We start from the raw sequence: 19,563 nt of genomic DNA, 5'->3' as shown, positions 1-19,563 counted from the left end.
GGATCAAATGTATGTCACCAACACTCAACGGTATAAACAAACAAAAAATCAAAATACATCATCACGGCTAATTTTGTTTTCCATTAATTTGAACTTCATTCACTTGAGCTTTAAATATGACCATTCCTTAAATGTGGTAGAGGAAATAATAGGGTTAGGGACTTAGGGTAAAGGAAAGGGTATTATAGAATAAGGGTAAAAAAAATTAAAAAAATCTAAAAAAAATTTACTGTAGCTTATCGGTTTATCGATTAACCGATAATCGAAGAGGACAAAATCTAAATCGAAATCGATAAATCGATAAGGAAAATTTTGAAATCGAAATCGATAAATCGAAATCGATAAACCGATAACAGATAATCGATTCGATTTATCGATAAACCGATTTGAATGCACACCCCTAGACTCACGTCTGAGTTTAATCTCAATCTTGGGAAACGTCTGAGTTTAATCTCAATCTTGGGAATGTGATTCGATTCTAATTTGAGTTATTATCGGACCCGAGATTGATTGTGATGTGCAAATTTCCGGAAGCTACAATATACGTACATAACAATCGCAGTAGTCATTACACTTTTTGGCCCACTCCTGCAAACCAGCTGTTGCTTTTGCAAAAGGACCACTGCTTTATGCTTTTGCAAATTGGGTCAGGCTGTCGTATCTACGAAACATAGGCACGACAAATTCTGGATTATATGGAAAGGTTTATGTAATGAATGAGTCCAGAAATGGGATGAGGCCAAACTCGGACAAGTTTCCACCTTTCATACCATATGGTATTATTATGTGCATGTTTAAGATTGCTGATGATCGTACGATCAAGGATCCTATTGATGACCCTTCGAGAAAAAGAATTCATATTTCTGGAGAGTAGTCAGGACGTAATAACTGTTGATGTAATAGCTTTGGATCACTAACAGGGTCCAGAGTCCAGACATTGTCCTATTACTGCCTCTAAATTGTCAACAAGGATGCAAAATCTTACCTTATATCCATTTGATGTTCTGTCTCAATTCAGTTCCTGACCAGGAATCTGAAAGTAGGGTCACTGTTCACTATTTGTTTCGTCATTCGTGAAGAATTTAATCTCGAAGGTAAGAAGCCACAAATTGTGCAGAAGTTGTAGGATTCGAACATAATGTTCGTGAAAATGGACTCTTAGTGGTCGATTGGGTAGAACAAATAGGAAAGAAAAAGGAGAATTGAAGTAAAACAACACTCCACGTTTAAAGTGTATTATCCTTCTTTTTATTCACTTTTGGATTCTTTCTGTTCCTGGGGGAAAATCCCTGTTACTAGCTGACAGATTTCATGCTTCATACAAGGTCTTGGCACGAAAACATAGATGGTGAGAAAAGTTATTGCTGCAGCTATCACAAGAAAATAATATAGCAAGAAGCTCTTACTTTGTTCGCAGGTGGAAAAAGTAATCCTCTTTGCAAACCATTCATTTGCGTCATGTCTTTAGCTTTGCCAGTGAGAATCTTCCAATAGTAGCTTTATTCTGAAGTGCATCTTTGAGAACGAGGTACAGGCAGAGTTATGCAAAGAAATTCTCCTTCAATGTAAAGTACAAACTTTAAAATAGGATGCACGGAACTGTGTTAGAGAATACTTTCCCACTTACCGCATACAAAAAGAAGAGGGAAAGAGAATTTTGTGGCGCTTTATTAAGGGGCAGTTGGAGTATTCGCAAATTTAGGCACTGGAATACTGCACCTGAAAAGTCAAGGTTCAGTTGTATACATACAACTATAATTGCTACATCACTTTAATCTATGATCGTCTATTTACAGAGGATATTGAGAGGGCTGTTTTGACACAAACCCAGAAAAACAAAAAAATCTAACTAGAGAATATAAACAATTGCATTACAGATGGGCAAGATTGTATATAGCAGCTACGTGGGAAGTAATGGCGTATCAAAAAATAAATGCCATGGAATGTTGGCAGATAGATCAATAAGGGCTCTGCAACTTTGCAACCTCTCCGATGTATCAAAGAAAACCACCTGATGTTGGTGCATACAAGGAGCTTCATGATTATGAATTGTCCAGTCAGTCACCTCCTTTGCACTCCTGTCCCCCAGCATCAGAATGCCATCAGGTATATATTACTATTTGCTTTTCTGGTTCTGATTTTTATTTAACTATCATGAATCACGGGATCCTTGGATCAGCACACTGATACGCTTAGAACTGTCTGCGCGCAGGATATCTCCTTTGGGTCCAATCTGTATGAAAAATCATTTCCAAGATCTCAAATCTCTTAACACAGGCAGGTATTCAAGGGAAACTGTAACCAAGTGAGCTGATAAAACTGCAGAAAAACCAGGCATTCTTTACACGACAAAAAAAATACCTCATTTGGAGTTTCAGGCGAGAACCACCGCAGTAGTATTCCAAGATGCACAACAGCAGGAATTAGCTTGAAAAGCAATGGTGTGGTCACCTGTAGAATTGATTTGGAGTGAGGCCCAACATTTTTTTTTTAATAAGGGAAGTGAGGCGCAACATATCAGCATAGAAACAAAAATGAAAGATAAAGTAGAACCATTAAATTTTATCACTTGAGCCTTTCCCTAAAAGATTCTCCCAATTGTCCTATGTAATAACGCATAAGTCATCTTCATCGCCAAATTATTAGAGTTGTCAAAGACATAATGAAGTGGTACTTATTCAAGGTTTGGCTGATAACTCTAGCCTAAGCATTGCAAATATAATTTCCAACAATATCTTGACTAAGGGTAAAAGTTTCAAAATTCAGACACTAGGCTTCAACAACCTTATGTAGGAATCCTATTTGTTAGTCCTCTAGAATCCAAAAATAGATCATGAAGTCCACAAATGTTTCCCAAATCCCCGTGCAGAAGCTCGCGTACATGCATGCAACCCCCTTTCCCGGAATTGAAGTGCTTGTAAAGCTGGCTCACCTGTTTAATCAACCATTCTAAAGTACAATTTAGCCCATCATAAGCACATAAAACTCATGCAGCTAAGTACCAGTAAAGTTATTTTGGTAAAATCTGCAGAAACCTTTTCATTTGCAATCCAGATTGTTTGGTGTTCAAGATTTTCACCAGGATAACTGTAAAAGATGTTTAAAACTCAAACACGCTTAGTTCAGGAAGAGTCTCGATATGTTCTTTATGCCTAACCTCTGACATCAACCCCCTACCGGGACATAATTATGAAAACCCCTTAATGCAGATCTCATGAGTCTTCCATATTTTCTGAAGCACCAGCTCTTTACCTCCTAAAGAGCACATGCATTGTCACAGATCCAGATTCTAGTCAATTGATCACTCATAGAAAGATATACAAGTATCAAAAGCAAGAAGGCAAGCAAAACTTCAACAAAGTCTCAAAAGTATATAAGGTACAGCTACTGTTGCTAGAAAAGAGAATAACAGTAAACATACCAAGCTAAGTGCAGTTGTGCCCAGAAGCAGCATATACACTTTACCCTGCAGCATCACCAAATTCCATTACTCATCTCAAATCAGCAGTCGATAACTCAACAATGATTGAATTTTACATAAGTGAGAGTGGCAACAAGGAAAGGAATACAACGTATTAGTAAATTAATTTCAATTCCATCAAATCACACAATTCCTACAAAATGGTACTCAAAATATCACATGATATCATATTACTGTAGACATCAGCAGAAAAGAATTTTTCATACTGCTTAAATGGCATACTAAACCAGCACCTCAATTAGATGAAGATTTGAAGCACGGCTAAGAAGAACAAAAGCAAACTCTCCTATTTGAGCTAGAGACATTCCAACCTGGACATACCCATACAAAAAAGTTAGTAACAGAAATTATGGGTGGAAAAGAACAGATACTAATAGCTGTTTTATATATTGAAAAGAGTTCAGAAATTATGACCTCATATGACTTGGAAAACTTACTAGAATTGCAGCCTTGTTGGTGTAGCCAAAACCCTTGACAACTGCAGCAACCACTATAGTTTTTATAACGATGACCAATATAACAGCTGCTACTAAGATATCAATGTGATTCCAAAGAAAATGAACATGGATAAGCATTCCAATGCTAGCTAGAAAAAGAGCAGCAAAGAAGTTCCGTATAGGTTCAACCTGCAACAAAATGAAAATACAGCTAAGAATAAGGCATGTAGTGCAGACGGTGTAATAATGTAACCATAATCCACGAATATGTGAAACCCACATCTTCCAGCATGCCTACGATTTATATGGAATTGTTAGAGAAAATTATTTCCTTAGAGAGAAGAAAACAGTTATAAGCTTAAAGCCGGAACAGATAAAAATAGGTCCGGTAGCAACATGGACAAACCATCCCAACTTCTAAAGTGGAATTTATACAATTCTAAAGACTAAGTGCCCGAACAGAGCGGAAAAGTCTTAGATAAGCAAAGTTCCTTCTTCAGATGGATCTTTATCCTCTCTCTTACTGAGCCTTGCCAGGGACCAGGGCTATGCTAGGATATTAGGCTAGGTAGGAGAATCATTGAGGATAACGGAAATTGGGGAAGTACACTTTTGAGATGGAAAAGAGAGAGAGAAGATGTGGAGTATTCGCCGAGGTTCTGTGTTGTTTAAGCAGATTGGGAACTAAGGAAGAAGGCTGAGATCGGTAGTGATAAGCTATTATTGCTTAGATAAAAGACGGGGAGGATGTTGATCACTATCCGCCGCACCAATAATTTCATTACAGCGTTATGGAATTAACATATTTCTTATTTAACTTTCAATTGGGTGTTCCTAAAACCAAGGCAACAATGATGACAGGTTCGGGGTCACACAGATTGAAAGCTGGAAAATGGGGTTATTGAATGTCTCCATTTTGCTTTTTCAGGTTAATATAAGCTAGAGAAAAAGATAAAGAAGAATTTTTAAAGGGGCCATTTGTATAGATAGTTATTAGGCTCTTCGAGACTTAATATATACATGCATTTGTAAGAATGACATCGTTATGATGTAAAATTACTGAATACTTTGGTTAACATAAAAGATGCAAGCAAATTTTAACTTGTGCTATTCGGGATTGCTAAGACCGACTGATCAATCAATCGAACATGCCTTATCCCAATCTAGTTGAGGTCCATCGGATGAATCCTCTTCTATCCATTCCAATCTAGAGGATTATTATATTTTCTAATCTTTGAATCTGTTGATTTATTCTTCTCTGAAAAACTAAAATCTCATCAATTTTTATACTTGTTCCACTTAGATAATGTTCAAAATAGTGATATAGCTAAGGAATCATCCTCTCTATCTCCACAAGGTAGGGTAACGTCTGCGACATAGTACCCTCCCTAGACCCCACTTGTGGAATTACACTGGGTTCGTTCTTGTACTGATACAGCTAAGGGTCAATTGAGAATCTTTGCCTAGAAACACAAGTTGTTCTTCGGTATTTTGCACATAGATAACGTCATAACGATAGCGATGAGAGAGACATGAGGAAAAGTAAAATGCTTATGAAATATACGAGATGAAAAACCTGTTCAAGTGTATGTTGAGCAAGATCGGTTGTTGATATCATCACTCCAGCAGCAAAAGAACCCAGCTCAAGACTCAAACCCAGTTTATCACTACACTGTGATGCAACAGTCAATTTAATCCACAAGTAGGTCATATCCAGGAGATAATAAGAGGTTAAAAAGTTGAGAACCACGTATTTGCTACTCAAAGATATGAAAAAGAGACAAACCCAAGCAACAAGCAAGCAGAAAGCCACAGATGCAAGTTGATACAGTTCATTAGTCTGCAAAGAATTCAGTAAATCAGTCATGTATAGAAACAGCTGTGACATAAAAGATGTGTCATTCCAACAGATGCAAAGTTACCTGCGAAGATAGGCCAATCATTAGCTTAAGAAACCAAGGTACACAGGTGCGGCATAATACTGACAAAATGGCCAAGAATATGACCAGAACGACAAATCTGTAATCAAAAGGATAGTAGCAGTCAAGGACAAGATTCACATTCAAAATGTTTAATACAGTCAATATCATAGAAGAACAGAAGGAAAATCAGGAATTGTGCTCTTATTCTTTCTTTCTTTTTTTGGGGGGAAGGGAGATGAGTAGAGGCTAAAGTGAAGTTGGAAATTTTGTTCTACTGCAGTGAACGTGTGAAACTAATCAACATAAGTGGACTTTAGATTTGTGAAATGGCATAATGGAATTTGCCCTGTAATAAATATGTTGTGTTTAAGAGATATGTCTCAAGTGTTCAGCGATCAACGGGATCCAGAATGACTCACCAGCTGATTTTTTACTGGTTTCGCACAAATCTAACAGGTTCAGTAAGTAGTTGGCCTAAGCTATAATGAATTTTCACACTTAAGGTGTCAAACTAATACGAAGCACTGCAGTTTCACCTCTCAGCTTTTGAAGTCTTTATAAACATGGTGGGACTTAACTGGTCAATGCCTAAGAAATTGAAACTACTTCAATGATGCTGCAGAAAAGGTTTTTGAAAAGCTTCAGGTAAGGTCTGGAACTCAACCCCAGCTGCAATCTGGTGGTCAATTTGGAAGGAACGAAATGCAAAAAGTAATAATTTAGAGCAAAAAAAAAATCTATAATTACAATGAAGTATAGATGTATCTCTTTACTTTCTTTTTGGTGCAATGTGGCTTTAGTTAATAATGTAGAGGCCATGACTGATTTTTTGAACTTATTATACAACCTGTGATGCAGCTATATTGTAAGGCTATGCTTATCAATAAAAGCTATACTTAAGGCTATGATTGATTTTTTGAGCTTATTACACAAGTTGTGATGCAGATATACAGTACATACCTCAGAGCATATACTTGTAGCTGGAAATAAACAAAACTACCTCTTACTGATTAAGAGAAAAAGTGTCAAACAAGGTAATAGTTTAAGATTGAAAGCTCTTTTGTTTGGCACATCATAATTGCCAGACACCCACCATAGATATCACAATCTCACCTCTAAGAATGACGAAAACAGAACAACATATGCATTATGGAAATGCAAAAGAATTCTGTAATGCATGTAACAACATATTGTTTCACATAAAAAGAATTCTGCATTCCAAATTCAAAATTTATTCAATCGCCACTGCTTACAGTTTTGCCATGGAAACCATTCCTTGAAGAGCACCGGAACTACCACCTAGAATAGGAAGCAGTGCAAATAGCAAACCCACCGTGCAATCCTGGAAGTCAGAGACATCTCAAAAGTTCAATCAGGGAAGAACTCTTGAGAAAAAGGACAAGAAAATTTTGACGAGAAGGAAATTTTTAGGGTATAACACATCCATGTGAAAGGCAGCACTATTTTTATAAGAAACATCCATATGAAAAGACAAACGTGAGCCAATATTTTGTCAAAAACATTGCTATATTCACAAAAGAGAAAAGGATAGCTGAGACAGACCTGCAGAATAAGAGTTCCAATGGTGACTTGCCCATAGAGGGTGTTAACACTATTTCTTTCCATCAAAAATTTTAACACCTGTTATTCAGAAAAGATAAAGATCTTCAGTACATATATAAGAAGCTTTACTAATTAAAGCATAATGTGCCCTTTACAATATTTTCAGTCCATAACATCCGATAAGGGGATTCAACATTCAAAATTCGTTCCCTTCCGCAGTTTTCCCATTTTCCTAATTCAGTTATTAGCCAGTTATGAAGGAAAATGTGTTGTGTTTAGTGGATTCAGAGAGCCAGAAATCCTCAAAATTCCAGTGAGATGGCTTCTCTACATTCTGAAAGGGAATACTGAAACAACTTTGCAGTTACTCTATCGTATTTCTTGGGCTTTTTAATACCTCTAATCACATTTCTTAACAGCAAGTGAAGCACAAAACTGATGCAGGCAGAAACTAAATGCTTATGCATCATTTATTGTGATGTTAGAAAATTTTCAAATTGGAGTGAATCCCATTGCACATCTTTCTGTAATACACTTTTTTATCAGTACATCTTCCTATAGTACACCCCTTTTCAGATTATTCAAAAGATCTTTCCTAGAATGAGGATGTTACTTCCTGTCTTACAGCACTCAACAAGGTCCTAACATTTCGTAATAGTAAAGATATAGGGTATTGAATCCAAAATACAAAAAGATTCATGCATCTATGGCATCAATTTTCCTTCTCCTTTCCTCAATTATACCTTAGGTAAATTTAACTATCAACTGCAATTTTTTCCATTTTCCTCTAGGAACGCATAGGGAAACTTACATGAAAATTGAACAAAAGCCCGTGACAAATACTTGATGGTACAATCAATTAAATTGGAAAGATAAATTCAAAAACGACATCAACTTGCCACTGCTGTTGAAGACATTGATAAGAAGACGCCGACAAAAACACCTTCAGATGCTTCCCCACCGCATAACTGTAAGTATCATTGATTCATGGTTATGAATATAGAATGGACGTTATATTTTGCATAACTGGAGCTCTGGAGCTTTAAACATAGAGACAACATTTTAAAAATGCAGATTCCCGTAGCTGAACTGCATGTTGAGAAGGTAGCTAAAAAAAAGGTGATAATAGAAATCACATACCGAGGCTGTTATCCCAGACAAACACATGAAGAGAAAAATTTGGAGTAACCCTCCTAGCACAGCAACAGCTCGAACAATGCGAAGCTGCAGTTACAAGTTAAAAATGCACTTCTGCTTTCACTCTACATGATAAAATACAAAATTGTCTTAATCTAGAAAATCAAAAGCAAACCTTCGCGGTGGAGAACTCCAAACCCAATGCAAATAGAAGAAAAATAACACCAAATTGAGCAACTGTTTCCACCTGAATGATGTAGCCACTGGATATTAGGAAACACGAATTTAGAAGACCTAACCTTTTTTTTTCTGATAAGGAAATTAGAAGACCTAATATCAGTTAGACCATTAGCACAACATTAGATGGGGATGGTCCAAAAGACAACTTAATTAACATAAAAGTACTATAAGCACAAAAATCATATCAGGAGGCTACGCTGTTTCAATAAAGCAGTTCAGTAAAGAAATTGAATTTCCAGGAAGCGGTAATTGTAAGATGGCTAGTAAGCGGCTCTCCAAAAATATATTTGCACCTCAAAACTCTGAAAAGTATGCAATGACTCATTAGCACTTACAGATCACAAACGAAATTTATAACATTTGCAAGTTCACAAAATTCAGTGAGGGGCTAAAGTGCAAGAATAAAATAGGCCTACTAAGGTCACTGATTCAACAATGGAAGGCAGAGTTCTATTGCTTCTAAGAGACCAAAGTGTAAGATTGGAACCGGAGAGCAATCTGTCAAATTTGGCCAAACACATGAGTGGACTGCAATAGGCCTGAAAGACTGTAAAGTGATCTTTGGGACAAAAGGAGCTAACGATATAAAGAGTTCGTTAGTGGCCACAACTGTATCTCAGGCTTAAGTCTTTCGTACACAATGACTTAAGCTGGTTTTTTGGGGAGACATGAATACAGGAGCAGAAAAGAGTACATCCTTCGTAGGCCTCATCTGGTTCCACTTAATGGAGGTCTGCCTACTAAGTGGCTTTCTTTTCACAACCATTTATTAGCTCTTAATAGGTCTGAATCATTAAGATCTTGTACAAAGGCTTAAAATCATTCAGACGCTCATTCAAAAAAAAAAAGGAGACAGTATTAAGCTTCTCTAGTCTCAACTTTCTTATTCCAATCAGATAAAAGTTCTCTTTTCTTATCTATCGAAAAAGATGACTTTTTACTCCAAACTAATGAGAGAATTTTCAAGTAAAAGGAGCAAGCTAACCATCCTCCATGTGGTGGCAGTTATACTAGGGCGAAGTGAATACTATAAGAACAACATCAAGAAAAGATATTCTTGTTTTCTACTGACTGGGATATATAGTTGAGGTACATTTGATTTTATCCTCCTTAAGACTCCGTCAGATCAGTTTCCTTCAATTTGGGGCAGTGGGAGCAAAGACAGTCCCACTTTGATATGAGAATATGTGGCTGAGATCAATGGTTTTGTAGACATGGTCAAGATTTTCTGGAGTCTTATGATGTGACAGGAATTCCAAGTTACATTCTGACGAAAATACTAAAGCTGCTGGAAGTACTTGGAGTGAGACGGCACCACTTTAAGCCATCTAGGAAATAGGAAGTCTGCAATAGTGGAAAGCCTTATGAATCTTGACAAAGCGCTAGATGAAAGTATCTTAATACTTTAACAGAGGAGGAGCAACTGCAAAAAAAAAAAATTAATATTCAGGTTGGAAGAATCTAATGGAGGCAAAATTCAAGATCTCTTTGGCTCAAACAAGGGGATAAAAGCACCAAATTTTTCCACAAAATAGCCAATGCCCACAGGAGATACACCATGTTGATAAGCTAAAGATCACTGGGGAGATCTGAGAGGCGCAAGAATCTAACAGAGAAGAGATATTGAAGTTTTACATGGACTTCCTTCCAAAGTGATGCCATCCCTAGAAAATTTGAAGAAGAAATGAGCTAGGAGTTCAATGAGGTATAAAGCACATAGGCCTGATGGGTTCTCCATGCCCTTCTATTGGAGGTGCTGGGAAGTTATCAAATCCTGACTCATTTATTCCATCAATTTGAAAGCTTAGAAAAAGCTTTGATGCCTCATACAATGTCCTGATCCTCAAGAGAAGGAATAATTAGAGTTTAAGTACTTCAGGCCCATAAGCTAGCTGGGCAGTTTCTACCATAAATTTGCTAAATTCTTATTATGGTCATGGACAAGCTGATAACAGACACACAGCTAACAATTACCCAAGGGAGGCAGAATATTGATGCAATACAGATTGCAAATAAGTGCCTACTCAATGTCTATGCAAACTAGACCAAATAAAAGGTATTACACGATAACATAATCTTTGTCAGTTTAATGAATCAGACTGGAAATCGACATACCAAAAAAAAAAAAAAAAAAAAAAAAAAAAAAAAAAAACATACCTGCACCATTTCACTGACAAAGTTAAAACCCCCTGGTCCAATTACAGATCCTGCTAGCAAATATCCTGTGAAAACCTGAAAGATATTAACAGGATAGGACTTACTTGTTTCTGAAGTTTAATGCATAAATTAAAATGTGTAAAAGCAGCCAAGATAATATCGTCAGCATGAAAAATAAGAGGCTATACAGTTAGCATAAAAAACATGCAAAGGATGAATTAACACACCGGTTGTCCAGCACAAGCAAAGGCAATGCCACCACAAGTTGCAGAAACAATGACAACAACGAGATCCGATATTAATCTGCCAATTGATTTACAGTAAAATCAGATCAGTTAAAACAATATAGCTCCTCTTAACAGAACAGTCTTCTTTTTTCACTTAGTTCAGAATGACCAGGATGTAGGGAAGAAAAAAGCTAACCTCAAGTCTAGCTGCAGCACTGGAAACTTCGACTTGGGATTAGACATGATAAAGACATTATCCTGATGGGGGAGCAGGAGTGAAGGCACCAGTTAGTAAATCATGTTCAGTAATCCATAATCATCTCTCACTACTACTAGTGCTCCTGTGTGACCTATTAGCAGACCCAATACTTTCTAGATGCAATAGGTACCTTTCGATCTATCAAGGTAGGTGTATCTTCAGCTCCATTGTCATTCTCCAGGTGGAAAACATCATGCAACTGGAACGACCTAATATAAATCATTATTCCAACACCATTCAGTATTTTCACTTCCAATAACATGGAGACTATTGAAAGTAGCATAGCATGTACCAAATACAAGATTAACCTTACTTTTCCTCCTTCGTCTCATTCTTCTTGGGCTTGACCCTAGCAACAGTTTCCAAAACTGCCTGAGAAATGAAGCATTTCAAGAAATATTCAGATCAAAGTGATAACATCAACATGAAAACACATCTTAAGATTCTTCTCAGACACTTATTATTAAATGGCAAACTACATGGTAAGCAAAGAATAAAGCCTTAAGCTAAGGAATAATGTGCCGTTTAAAACAATCTACTAGCACAATAACTCAAAATAACATCTAGTTACCGATTTTGAGAATCTTTTCTCACAATAGCAGCCATGTTAATCTGTATCTAGCTCTCAGGATCAAGAACAACCAATAAGCTCCAAGATCAAATTCCTTATTTCATAAATTTGTATACAACATATTAGCACTTCATTCTTTTTACTTCCCAAAGACCCTCAATGTTTTATTAGCAATTCTTGTCAACTGCAGATTTTCATCTTTTCATGTAAACAACCGGAAAATATCACAATATAATTTAGCTAAAAAAAGCATGCTACTTCATTGTAATCAAAAGTGTGTTGTGCCCAACTTGAACTTCAAGCATCACCATTACCATGCACCACATTCCACAACTTGGTTTACAGGAGTATATGGGTTAAGCTTCAGTTTTAATATGGGCAGACCAACCACTGGACCTCAGATCATAGCACCAACAATTATCACCTTCAACTAAGAGAAGCCCAACCAGTTGGCAATAAATGATTCTTCGGCTGATTAACAGATGCTAATTGACCAAAAGAACAAAACAGAAATTTTAGGAAAAGAACTGCAATGGGAACTAGCATGTACTTTGCCAGAGAAGATGTTCCAAGTGGCAGTCCAAAAAACTCATCCTTGAATAATAGTTCTTTAAATAGTTCCCATTTATAGCAAAATAGTAAAACCGCTAAGATTGTAGCAAACAAATACATAATAAACCCCTCAAAAAGCAATTAAAGTTCCAGATCAGCAATCAGACTACAAATATCCTATCCAAAAACTATTTCGAGGAACGGATAACCGGAGAACTATTGCAATAACTTCTCATTCGAAATTTGCAAGTCATAGGGGCCAAATTATTTTCATTCAGACAACTCGAAGGAAGTAGGGGCAAACCTCTTGATCTGCCACGCTGTTGTTGAAGCTTCTGGGATCAGTTGCTGAAATGAAAAATAAATAAATAATAGTATGAGAGAACAAAAGAAAGACCAGAACGGGAGCTACCGAATCCTAAATCACAAAATCGTTTACAGAAACTTTATCACCAGCATCAGAGATAGGTTTATTGAGTTTCAAATAACATATCAGAGAATAAACAACCAAATCTAGAAACAGAAGATCTTGCCGCATAAATGTAACGACACGTAAAAGTGCCAACACTGTCAGTCCAGCTAGTAATTCCACTCAAATTGTTTCGCAAAGAGAACATATTATCCAGATTTAATAGTGTAAATAGTAAAGAGGTAAACTGGAAGATTAGTGGGAAATAGCTACTCAAACATGCAATTTTAGCTCCCGCATTGCATGTTTTGTTGGATTCAAGTTCCCTCAAGCCGAGGCATAGCATTGGATAAACCCTAAAAAATGAAGAGCAGGAATTGAACTAACCATCGGACTTGTCGTCAGTCTCGTTGAACTCCTTTTCGAGAGCTCGATCGATCATGTTAGCGAAGGTAACTTCCGTAGATCTAGACGAGTTGAATTCAGAAGCATTTACGACGTCGTCTGCATCTTCAAACTTCGCATCAGCATCAGAGAGAACGTATTGGAAGGAGAAGGAGAGAATGAGGAGGACAACGAAGAGCCCTCTCATTTGCAATGGATGTTAGAGAGAGAGAACTCTGATGAGTGAGAGTTTTAGAGAGAGAAGGTGACTTTTTATGTGGAAAAAGGGTGGGGTGAGTGGCAGCCGATTGAAGCTAACTAACCGTCGTCGAAGTCGAAATGTTTTCACGTTCACGTTATCGGCGAGGGAAGTTTTTGGCGAGAGATTGAAGGAGAGAGAAAAAGGAAAGCATCGGGCCCCGGGAGAAGTTGAGTGAAAGTACAAAAGACTCCTCCTTCATATTCGCTTCTTGTGATTCCCGTCAGGTGTTTCCAATGAGGTGCACACGAGGTTTTAGCACGTGCAACAAACGCTCCGGTATCAACCGCTTCGATCAACGGCGATACCAGGTGGCGGTCAACCTTAGTCACATTATCCGAAAGCAAACGAAATTCGTTATTTTTTGTGAAGAAAATCTTTATCTATTCTACAGTTCAAGGGGAAAATTTTTAAAACCGAAAATACTACACAATGTTAAACCACAAAAAGGTAAAATATTTCATAACAAATTTTTCAAGGCATTGCCCAGGAGTTCAACTTTATTATATTACTACTTTTTTGGTAATTTATTCCTTAACTTTACCAGCTTTATCTTTTAGCCTATGGGTTCTCAAATGTAATCTTCATTTTTCAAGAGTGAAGTCTTTTTATCCGTAAAACGGTTCAGTTGAATTTATACAAAATTTATAGATATGTGAATTGATTTGATCCTCAAATGATAAAGGAATTAGACAAAAATGTAAGACTTAAACTAGAAATTGAGATTAAACAGCCGATATCTTAGTCCCGGGCGCAGAGCTTCTGGAGGCAGTAAGAACAATATAAGTAAGCAAGAAAGTAAAATGTTATTGAGTTTTTGATAGAATATAGTGTATGCTTGTCAGAAAATTCATGTCCTTTACAATAACGGTAGAGATCACTATTTATAGTTATACCTAGGAAACAAGGTCCTAGGATCAAGCCCCTCTTAAATGATAATTATGAGGGTCATTGGAGAATGTGTAACGGTAGGCAGTGAATGTCTTATTCTCTGTAATGGACCGTGCACTTAATACTATAGAATATTTTTCATTAAATACTATCAGATGGTAGGTATTTATTTCGTCTTTATGAATATTATTCTCTTCGATAACAATCGAGATCATTGCCCTCAGCACCAACTGTCTTCTGTCTTCGGCTCCACATGTCACTTTCTCATGCAAACATTAATATGAACACCCTATACAGATAGTCCCCCTACTTTCCCGTGGCATAACTTTGTGTCACCGAGAAGTTAGTAGAGATACCTTTTTTGGAGGAAAATTCTCTGACCCCCTTTGAAAAGTTTTTGACGGTTGATTAGACGCACGTCTCTCCGCATTTAATGCTCCGAACACGCGTCATCCCACGATTTAGCATCATTTTTGCTAATTATCGAGGTAATTATGGCCATGATTTTAGCCTTGTCTTTCTTTACTTATACGCATCAAACTTCTTTATTTACACTTCATAATTTTTCAAACTTTCTCAAACTCTCTTTACTGAACTCGTATTTTCTCTTCAACTTTTCTTTAACCTTCTTCTTCAGAGAAACCCTTTCTTCCTTTCTGATAAAAATTGTTTCTTCTTCAAAAACCCTAGTTCCTCAAAAAATAAAGGTAAAGCTGACGATGTAGTTCCTCCTACGGTAAGCACCATCATCCCAAGAAGTCTTGTCACAACTAAAGACTTTGAAGAGAAGAATTCTTATGCTAACCCTCGTACGTGGCTGTCAGCGTGTACCCTACTTCCATTCGTCCTTTCAGTATTCCTGTTATGAAGGAAGACTGTCATTGATATGATTTAGACATTATCGCTCCTGATCTGATGGAGTGGATAACCTTACCCAAGAAGGGTTTCACATATTTTTATGTGTATCCCTTCACTTTAGGGTCGTTCTCTTTGAGTGGGGGAGCTTGACTCCGTTATTATGGAGTTTTGCATCTGTTACCAAGTATGCCTGGCACAAGTAAGTCCTTTTGTATGGAGGACAATCGTTTGTCTTCGGCGTTTGTGCCAGGAGATGAGAGATGAGCTAACTCTAGCTCGATTAATAAACCTTTATTCCCCCAAGATTTTTCGCGGGGAATGATAAATTTCAGTAAACGTGGTCCCCATGCTTTGCTAGCCAGCATGGATGATGATAACGGTCATGGGTAGGGCTGTGCACTGATCGGATCAGATTGGATTTAGCATATTTCAGATTCGGATTTCGGATTTCGGATTCTAGAAAATGGAATCTGAATCTGATCCGAATTGTATCGGATTTGATCAGATTTTAAAGTTTGGGTCGCATCGGATCTGATTTTGGATCTTATTATGCTTAAAGTTGCAAACTATTATGTATATTTTCTTTATAAAAGAGACAATACATTATGAAAAACTCATGTTTATGCAATTATGAGAGTACTATGGTACAATATAGCTAAATCTAGCAATTGTAAAGGTAATAATTTGGAGGAAGATGTAAAGGAAGTACTGACTACCGGAAATTAAAGTGTAGTATTTATACATTGCCTAATAATTTCGGATTTCGGATTGGATTAAAATATACCAATCCGAATCCGATCCGAAATCCAAATTTTAATAAACACAATCTGAAATCTAATCCAATCCAAAATTCGAAATCCGAAATTGAATGGATCGGTTCGGATTTCGAATATCCGATCCGAATGAACAGCCCTAGTCGTGGGTGGATGGAACAATGCGTTGCAGTTGCCATCAGGGACATCATTCCGGCCACGGCTTCATCCTTTCCGAAGTTGTAGAACCATACTCGTAAGTTCATAATTTGTCTCTTCTTCTAGTTAAAGACCACCCCATGTTGTTACTAATTCCTCTTCTTTCACTTGTTTCAGCAACTTGGTGGGTTCCATTAAGGGTTGAAGGCTTGGACCAATGGATCCAAAAGATTTTGGATGCTACTACGCCCAAGACCTGTACATGGAAAGAATTAGCCCATAAATATGGGTGGAAGGCCAAAAATCATGGTAGGTTGAACTGATCTTGTTTTTCCCTTTCGTATAAGAAAGCATATTAACCTTTTTCTCTCGTTGAATTTAGGTCTACCCCAGGGCTCAGTTGTTGTCTCCGAAGAGGACATTTTGGCTAATCCTGCTGACGCGATGAGGTTGTTGCAGGAGGCTTTTACCCAAATGGGTGTAATAGGTCCTGCTTCTGGCGCAAGTGCTTCTTCTCGGAGTCCCCGGCCGGAGAACAAGCAACCAAAAAGACGATGCTCCCTCGCGGCTGGGGGAAAGAACAAAAGATCAAAGAATGTAGTGCCTCAGCCATCCAGAGATGTCGTAGAGACAAGCGCCGCACCGAGCTAGTTCTAGAAAGCATGGTCATCAATGATGATGGAGAATACAGTAACGAGGGGGCTTCTCTACATAGAAGACGACAATCTTCATCAGCTCAACAAAATGCTCAATTTATTGAGCTAGTTACACCAATCGAGGACGATGCCTAGACACTCTGGGGGAGTTCGATATAGTGAAAAATGATAACTCTCCCTTCTGAATCTAGTTGCTACACCCGTTACTGTAAGGCTGAGTACCGTCTCCCTTCCTTCTTTGATTGACGAGCAACCAACAACCAGCACAACATTTGTCGTAGTTGCTTTATCCTACAATGCTATCCGTTTCATCTCCCTCTTCTCCAACTCTGCCTTCACCACCAATAACTGCTACATCATCTCCACCGATTGCAGATGCCCAAGAGGAGGATATCCCTCTTCCCTAGTCCCCAACTAATGAGAATTTTGGGCAAAATTATGTTGTCTCTTCTGAAGATCCCCAAAAGGAGAGGAATGTTACCCCCTCGGTCTCTACCGAATGCCATCTGTTATCCCGGCCGGTGGAGCTTGCTAATTATCTGAAGCCTTTGGCTTCAGAAGAAGATAGAGATAAGATACTAACTCTCTTAGGAGAGTATTTGTTGAACAACACCATGCATAACGCAACAACGGTATATTCTTTATTTCCTCTGTTGTTTCTTTTATCTTTGTTATGGTAGGATTTTGAATTTGCATTTTTGTTTTCTAGGCCAACTTCCTTACTTCCGAGGGCCTTCAAAGGTTGATTCATGATAAGGAGGGGCTTACCTCCGAACGGGATCAATTTTTGGCCGAACGAGAACAGAATATTGCTCGCCTCTTAGAACTAGAAGCACGTGATGTTGAGGCCATTGAATTGAAGGCTCAGTTGCAGCAAAGCGAGCAAGAAATAGTAACCCTTAGCCAGGAATTCGCCCTGTTAAAGGCACAATTTGAAGAAACTAACACCAAATGGGTTGAAGTCCATAATGTCGTTCTTGTTGCATCCGATCGTGACGCTGCTATCGCGCCCCTTTTTCCTTCGCGGAGTCTGGGTTTCGACATTCATTGGGAACAACTCGTTTCCTTTTGGGAATTGGGTATTTGAAGAGTTGCTACCTAACGGATTAAGGTGCGTTAGGTCACCTAGAGCAATTAACTCATGTAACCAGTTTGCATTATCAGAGATCAGGGTAAGGGCTCGAAATAACCTTGAGGGGAAGGTGTTAGGCACCCCTTGCGGTCCACAACGGTGGGTCCCCACCGAACTTAGTTATGTGAATTAGTCATTTAACAAGTAAGCGATCTAAGCACACATTTACAAATAAAGGTAGTTTATGCAGTCTAAATTAAACACACATACATAATCAAGAAAGTTTAGATGGTCTAAGCATATGTAAATTAAGGAAGTTTAAACAGTCCAAGCATACATATATAAACTGAGGAAGTTTAGGCAGCCTAAGCACACATATGTGAGTTGGGGAAGGGAAGTCCTAAGTTGATTAGCCTATAGGATCACATTTGTACAATACCCGGTAAGCCTTCCTCAACTAGAAGGGTTACACGTGGCATTAACGCACATGTCATCATATCCTTTTACTACCCATTACCATCCCCTTAGTGATTATATAAGCTAGTTTAATTAACAAACTCTAAGTGTGCTTTACCCGTCCCTTCCTTGTGGTCCCGGAGGTGTTTAGGACCTCTACACTTAGGCAGTTCTAAACACTCCTAAGGTATTTAAAAGGTAAAATCTAAGCGACAACAAAGAACATATAGGACTGTCAAATAGGGAAGCAATTAGGGGCTCATGTTTTACCTACACAAATAAACAAATACGTAGCACGTCTCAAACAACTGATTTTAAAGAAATTCAGAAAGTCCTAGAACATGATATCTAGATGAACATCACAAACACAGAATATGCAGCATTTGTTTAAAAGCGAAGTGGTTGAACCCTAGTCAGCTTGCCTATTGATTTTATAGCATGTTAAACCTGGACAATTTCACACATAAACAGAACCTGATTTCACAGTTATAAGACCATTAATTACCTATGGCTTACCTAGGCGTGGGTCTGTATAGAATCATAATTATGGGAATTGGTTAGGACAACTTGAAGTCATTCAATCTTATAGGCATATTGAATTAGGTGATTAATATTACATAACTGATTTCACGCATGTGTACACTAGAACATAATATCTATGTTGGTTCATTTTTAAACCTTTTATTGACAGTTATCTATTCAAACGATGTAGACATGATTTAGAGCCAATGCAAACAAAGTCCTAAATTAGGATTTCTAATGCACAGAGAGATGAGATCATTTTTATTAAGCATGATTACAGCAGTAGTTTATTGACATGATTCCCAGGTGATAATAACTTATGCAGAGTCAGAAAGAAGTGATGAACTTATAACATGTTTCTAATATGCAAAATATAAACGTGAGTGTCCTAAGGCAGGTTTTCTAATGCAAATAATATAGACTTATGACATGTTTTGATGCAAGTAACATAGCATATGGGCCTAAAGCATGATTTCTATCATAATATAAACTCAAAGCAGGATTTCTATCTCAAATCATGTTGAAGACAAAGATGAGTTTAACAGAATTGGACACAATCATGACCAATTGAATGCAAGGGAAAACTAAGTAACCTAAGA

At 37.6% G+C, this 19,563-nt stretch overlaps 1 protein-coding gene across 2 annotated transcripts; it reads right to left on the bottom strand.

Annotated features, from left to right (window-relative positions):
• Positions 1-1,687: 1,687 nt before the first annotated feature.
• On the bottom strand, positions 1,688-14,036 carry LOC107832580 (K(+) efflux antiporter 4). Of its 2 annotated transcripts, none has more exons than XR_012695903.1 (20): positions 13,343-14,036; positions 12,851-12,894; positions 11,737-11,795; positions 11,554-11,632; positions 11,361-11,422; positions 11,165-11,240; positions 10,938-11,012; positions 8,716-8,787; positions 8,544-8,627; positions 8,303-8,371; positions 7,404-7,481; positions 7,094-7,182; positions 5,841-5,937; positions 5,705-5,758; positions 5,495-5,590; positions 3,919-4,107; positions 3,715-3,792; positions 2,785-3,466; positions 2,362-2,451; positions 1,688-2,233 (listed from the first exon to the last, which is right to left on the bottom strand). XR_012695903.1 is itself a non-coding variant. In XM_016660440.2 (20 exons), exons 1-20 carry the CDS (start codon positions 13,545-13,547, stop codon positions 2,153-2,155), a joined length of 1,722 nt encoding a protein of 573 aa, XP_016515926.1. In that variant the 5' UTR covers positions 13,548-14,036; the 3' UTR covers positions 1,688-2,152. The 2 variants fall into 2 exon arrangements, 1 of the variants encoding a protein (XP_016515926.1); XM_016660440.2 differs by having other exon boundaries at positions 3,422-3,466.
• Between the last annotated feature and the right edge of the window lie 5,527 nt (positions 14,037-19,563).

This window comes from Nicotiana tabacum, chromosome 10, assembly GCF_000715075.1.
Source record: "Nicotiana tabacum cultivar K326 chromosome 10, ASM71507v2, whole genome shotgun sequence".
Classification (NCBI taxonomy): domain Eukaryota; kingdom Viridiplantae; phylum Streptophyta; class Magnoliopsida; order Solanales; family Solanaceae; genus Nicotiana; species Nicotiana tabacum.
This window is presented reverse-complemented; position numbering and strand designations above follow the sequence as displayed.

Coding starts and splice junctions, on each gene's coding strand:
- LOC107832580 (XM_016660440.2), bottom strand. CDS start 13,547: ATGAGAGGGCTCTTCGTTGTCCTCCTCATTCTCTCCTTCTCCTTCCAA. Junction 8,628..8,715: donor TGGAGTTCTCCACCGCGAAG/GTTTGCTTTTGA, acceptor TTGTAACTGCAG/CTTCGCATTGTTCGAGCTGT. Junction 7,482..8,302: donor CAATGTCTTCAACAGCAGTG/GCAAGTTGATGT, acceptor TCTGAATAACAG/GTGTTAAAATTTTTGATGGA.